At 33.7% G+C, this 6,000-nt stretch overlaps 1 protein-coding gene across 2 annotated transcripts; it reads left to right on the top strand.

Moving 5' to 3' along the window:
• The first annotated feature begins 709 nt into the window (after nucleotides 1–709).
• Nucleotides 710–2,388, top strand: LOC131068935 (expansin-A8). 2 transcript variants are annotated; one of them, XM_058004216.2, is made up of 3 exons: nucleotides 710–811; nucleotides 1,042–1,186; nucleotides 1,415–2,388. In XM_058004216.2, the coding sequence occupies exons 2-3, from the start codon at nucleotides 1,051–1,053 to the stop codon at nucleotides 2,029–2,031; spliced, it is 753 nt and encodes a 250-aa protein (XP_057860199.1). In that variant the 5' UTR covers nucleotides 710–811; nucleotides 1,042–1,050; the 3' UTR covers nucleotides 2,032–2,388. The 2 variants fall into 2 exon arrangements, with proteins under 2 accessions (XP_057860199.1, XP_057860200.1); XM_058004217.2 differs by having other exon boundaries at nucleotides 795–930.
• The last annotated feature ends 3,612 nt before the right edge of the window (nucleotides 2,389–6,000 follow it).

Below are 6,000 nucleotides of genomic sequence, written 5' to 3'. Positions count from 1 at the left end.
ACTGAACTTTTAAACTGAAAATTAAAAATGTCTGTATTGTTGGGATGTTGTTGAGGATTCGCCACGTACTCCATTTTCAAGCCAGGTAAAGTAGAGAGCATATGCATGGTGTTCTGAAACAAAGAATTTAAGAATGTTTCCTAAAAGGATATATTACTGGGCTCTTCACTCGATGTTTGTCAGTAGGAATTAATGTTTTTTCTTTCTTTCCTGCCGCCATGAAAAGTGTGGCAGAGCACAAGTATGAAGCAAGGGAGGGAATGGAAGAGAATAAAGACCAGATAACTACATTTTTTAATGAATCCAAAAGCGGTGGCAGATTTGTAATATTTTCTTTGTACTGCACATGGTCGGCGTGTGAGCCGAATTGTTTTCCATTCTGAATTGGACGGCAAGCGAGAACAATTCAAAACAGAAAAGGAATAAGAAATTTGATAGATACCGTGAATCCTATTTTGTATATCCCAAGGCTGAGACTAAAAAACAAAACTATCATGCATTTCAACGTCATTCCATGCCGAAAGGACTGGGAATCCAAAATACGATTGAGAAAGTGCAATGGCAGCCATAACTTTCGCTGTCCTCTACACGCGAAGCCATGTGCAGGTGGGCCTCCTGATATGACCTTTCCATGTGCGCCTTAACTAACAATGTAACGTTTTCGTTGCTTGCTCCATCAAATCGACAAGCATTCAAAGGCCAGGCAGCTTCTGACAATCTATATATACACCCATATCTGCATTAGCAATTCAAACAAACAAGTTTCTTTCTTGTCAAATGCATTTCTTTTTTCTGGTCGGCCTTCAACTAGGTAAAAAGCCCTTCGATTGTACGAGTAACTCAATCTCGGCTGGGTAGTTTTAGCTCAAATTAGTGTAATTCGGCTGTGTTCCCTGTTTGATTGATAGAGAAAATTTTAGTGCAATTCGGGTGTGCATCCTGTTTGATTGATACAGTATTTTATGGTGTAATTCTGATTTGAGTACTCTGTTCATTGTTTCTGTTGTGTGATAGAGATTTCTTGTGATGTGTTTCGTGCAGGAAAAGAAAATGGGCTTCGTATACTTGGCTTCAGTATTAGCAATTCTGTGTTTATCTGGCTCTCAAGTTGTTTATGCACAGTACGATGGCTGGCAATCAGCTCATGCTACCTTCTATGGCGGCAGCGATGCTTCTGGCACCATGGGTAATTTCTTTTATCTTAATATTTTTACTTTTTTTTCAAAAGGTAGATATTTTTTAATCAAAATTATGAATCAACGAGGTCACAAGCAGATATTTACATCCAATGATTACGTGAGGTCACAAGCAGAGACCTTGTTCTGATGGGGTTATTGGTTGTAAAATATTCAGTATTTACCCTTACATACAATTTCTAGGAAATAATTTGGTTACATGAATTTATGTTCTGCAGGGGGAGCGTGTGGGTATGGCAACCTGTACAGCCAAGGCTATGGTACTAACACAGCTGCCCTGAGCACAGCACTCTTCAACAATGGCCAGACCTGCGGCGCCTGTTATGAAATGAAATGCAACGATGACCCACAATGGTGTTTACCCGGAACAGTGACTATCACAGCCACCAACTTCTGCCCACCAAACAATGCTCTGCCCAACGACAATGGAGGATGGTGCAATCCCCCTCTGCAGCACTTTGACATGGCAGAGCCTGCGTATGAGCAGATCGCCAAGTATAAGAGCGGCATCGTACCAATCCTGTTCAGAAGAGTGCCCTGCCAGAGGAAGGAAGGAATTCGGTTCACCATTAATGGCCACTCCTACTTCAATCTGGTGCTCATCTCCAACGTGGGAGGAGCAGGTGATGTGCAATCGGTGGCCATCAAAGGAGATAAGACAGGCTGGCAAGACATGTCACGCAACTGGGGACAGAACTGGCAGAGCAACTCTTACTTGAATGGCCAGGCGCTATCATTCAAGGTCACCACCAGTGATGGGAGGACAACATATTCTTACAACGTGGCGCCTGCTGGCTGGCAATTCAGCCAAACATTCCAAGGAAGTCAGTTCTGAGCAGGTCCAGCTGGATCTTGGAGAGTGATATGGGGATGATGAGGTGGCTCCAACGTGGCGCCCCGCCCCCTCCTCCATCAATCATTTTTGTATATACACTCTCTACCTGTAATCTCGACTGTCCCATCCTTCCAACGAAGGGAGAGGAAAAACCGTTGGTCGTTAACATGTTTTTCTGGTATTCTGTCATCGGAAGAGCAAGTATTATATTTTACTTCCTTCTGAAATTTGTTTGCTATTGTAAGTCTGTGTCATAAACCGGAGCAGGAAGCTCATCGGGCTCTTCATATTGAAAAGATTGAAATATGTAATTTCGCTCGCTTCTCTTTAAACAACAACCTACTTTTCGAGACTAAATCTTTAATTTCAGGGGACCAATGAACTCGATTTATTTAACTGATTTACAGTTTTTTCAGTTAACTGTTATTTGTATAAAATGTTTATCTAGCATCTAGAATGCACTTTCACTTTATTTATTAATTCATACAAACTTTTAAAAAATTGTTGTATTCGATTTGTGAAAGATTCAAGAAATTATATTAAAGATATTAATTAAAAAGTAAATATAATAAAAATTGATAAAAAATTATTTAATTTACTTTCAATTTAACGATAATTTAAAGTTTTAAAAAATAAAATATTTTACTTTTGTGAAATATAAATTTGAACTAGTGATCTATATTAGGATTGTAAAACTTGCTAATATTTATAAATATCAAATAAAAATAAAAGCAAAATAAAGTGAGGTGGGATATTAAATTGCAACATTTTCTACATTAAAAATCCAAATATACTAATAAAGAAATACAATGTATAAGTTTGTATTTATTAATTATAAAAGTTTTTAAATTAGTTACAGAAACCTCACGAAGTGATGTTAGTGACTGAGTGTTCTAATAACAAGCTTGCATTAATTTTAATATCATACACTTATATTGCAAGTTTCTCTATATTAGAATTTCAACACGTTATGGAAAAGAATGATCATATCAACTTGATATTTCATTAATTATAAGGTGAATTGGTTTGTATCATTGATTTTTAAAAACAAGCTTGTCATATGAGCATTGTTTCTCTTTAATGGTATTAGATTCTTATTGTTTGTGTTTCGTCTCAAGACTTCTATTGTTTGGGTTGATTTCATATTTATAGATCATTTCAATGTTTGTGGATATATTCTTGTCATGTAGATCTAATCCTGCTTGTTATAAATTTCTTTTTTCTAGTTTACCTAATTTTTTGATGCATTTTTTACTTTTAAGACTAACATTATTTATGAATATCATATTGCATTGTCAAATTGATTGGGGCTTAGAGGTTCTATTATTCAATCCCAAGAAAAGAAACAATTTAATAGTCATGCTAATGATCAAAGATAACAATCTTTAACCGTAAAAAATGCTTCTAGGATGAGTATATGGATTTTGATTTGTTTTAACAAACCAATACTAAAAGTCCTATAGTAAATTCTGCTTAAATTATCGAGGATGAGAGGGGATATTGAAATATAAGAGGATGTGAAATGAGTACAGTCGAATGATTTTAAATACTAAGTTATAACAATCATTCATGCAAACATGTATTGGTTAGCTCACAGTAAAAGTAAAGTGGGTAGGCAAGAAGCAATTAGAATTTAGAAGTTGAAGAGTTAAATTTGTAGTTGTGAGATCCAATTTTGTGTCAATATGAATGATCCAAGATGATGAAATGTAGTATTTTTGTATGAAAAAACCACTTCATGATAAAAAATTGATGTAATACATGTAAATATTGTATGAAGATATACAAATATGAATAAGATGTGAATAGATAGAAAAATATTTTATATTAAAACATTTATCTTATACCTTTATAATTTTTTTAAAAAAAAACTAAATTAAATATTTACACCAAAAACATAACTTTTTAATATATTACTTTTATTTTTATTTGATTCCACTTCAAATCAAACAAGCACATTAATATAGGCTCCTTCCAATCATTTCCAAACAATCACACAACTTAAATAAATGTTATTAATGGAGCAATGTCCATCAAATACAAACAGACATTTTATTAAAATGATTGTTAATCAAAGCTTAAAAACGATAACAGAAAAAATAAAAAATAAAAATAATGCCCATAAAGGTCAAAGTGATGTAAGAATAAATATGCAGTCTATTTTCCTAAAGTTTGTAGAAAACAATAATTAATTAGAATAAGTCCAAGCAATGCATTTTTAAATTATTATTAATTATTATCCTAATATCGAAAACGGTCGGTAGACAAACGCACCGACGTTATGACATGCAAACGAGAAACCCGTTTGTGAGGGTCGAATATACTCCGTAAAACCCGTTGCAGAGTGACGACGTGCACATGGGTATGGTAGGTACTCCAAATCAAACGATTCTCTTCTCATACATTTTCTAAGAATTTAACGTCACGGGTTTGCCCCGTTCTCAATCGTATCGGGATAAAATAAAGGTCTTGGAGGCCATGTCAAATTCTTTCTGTTGCTCTGTCAATGCTGAGATAAATTTCTGTCCTTTAGGAAGAAGGACCAAACAAGGGCCCTCCCTTCCTCCTCCTAACCCAACACTTCTATCATTGAATCTCAACCCTCACCTTTTCCATGGCTACCAATTATATAAAAAATTAAAAAAAAATTGTTTACTAGGATCAAATTTTGTTGAATGTAAAGTTTTATTAAAAGATCTTGTTTATTATGGATCAAGTTTTGTTGAGTGTAAGGATTTGATATTATAAGGGACAAGGCCGGGATCATGTTTCAGATGAATTTTGTGGAATGGATAACCTTCAGTCATCGGCTCTTAATCAAGAAGGTTTCAGCCTATAGACTTGTGCTTTCATATCGAATAGTTTGTAAAAGCCCTCACTAAACTGATGTGCTCGCAGACTTCATATCCCTACTGAACTACTATGTTTACAATCTAAACCTCCATTACAAAAAAATTAAGTTGCTGAAGTACTTGTTTTACCATGAAACAAAGGCCACCATGAAGATAGTTAATTACTCTTTAAGTCATATTAAAAATCAGAGATGGGTTTAATAATTTAATGTTTGCATGATGTTTTGGATTATTTGTAGAGTGAGCACATGATTCTAAGAGAAATTTTAGCATTAAAGCTTCTCACTTTATTTCTGTGAGACCCAAATCATGTTTTTGGTTCGTTTGTCTCTGTGTCCCACATATTTAAACTTCTATATGAAGTGTGGCAGAGCTGAATATAGAAGATTCCATATCATGCAACAGCTGTGGACGCAAAGGGAGGAGATAATACATATTTATGGAAAAGCAAATGTGGATGGATAATTAAAATGAGACAAATTCCATTCCACATAAAAAGTTAACATATTTAAAAATATATATATTTGTTGGATTTATTGTTATATTTTTAGTTGTGTAATGGCATATTTATATTTTGTTTTAGAGTGGGTGATTGTTTTAGGTTGTTGATTTTGTGATTGATATCTCTCTAACAATTGATCATGTCAAATGCTAACTTTTGTTCATGCTTAGATTTATTGAAGATGACTATGCTTATTAGAGTATCAAATTGATGACTCTTTTGATAGAGAAAAAATTATGAGATATTGTAAAAATAGGTTATCAAAAATCAAATGATTGAATCTCTCTTGAAACTAATTATAAAATGATAAAACAATTAAGGAGGAGGATAAAAAGAAGATCTCTTAAGACTTGTCTCATATTTAGACAACTATAGATAAGAGCCTTTTTCTAAGAATGCAGATCCAAAATAAACCATAACATCTTAAAAGACATTACAAAAAGATTACCAACACAATGATCAAGTCAAAATATCAAGCCATAGATATTGAAGAAAGAAATTCAAAATTTTATCATATTGGTGTTCTTAATTCTCTATTGAATGCTGCCTAAAAAATTATTGTTGTCGCAATTAATATTTTATTTGTCTATTATAAATTATTCTTGTTTGTTGAAT

The sequence above is a fragment of the Cryptomeria japonica genome, chromosome 7 (genome assembly GCF_030272615.1).
Source record: "Cryptomeria japonica chromosome 7, Sugi_1.0, whole genome shotgun sequence".
Lineage (NCBI taxonomy): Eukaryota > Viridiplantae > Streptophyta > Pinopsida > Cupressales > Cupressaceae > Cryptomeria > Cryptomeria japonica.
The sequence above is the reverse complement of the archived record's forward strand: the minus strand, read 5'-3'. Positions and strand labels throughout refer to the sequence as shown.

Bases quoted from the DNA above. Each gene is read 5' to 3' on its own strand.
- LOC131068935 (XM_058004216.2), top strand. From the start codon at position 1,051: ATGGGCTTCGTATACTTGGCTTCAGTATTAGCAATTCTGTGTTTATCT. The intron at 1,187-1,414 runs GTAATTTCTTTT...TATGTTCTGCAG, and splicing joins CGATGCTTCTGGCACCATGG to GGGGAGCGTGTGGGTATGGC.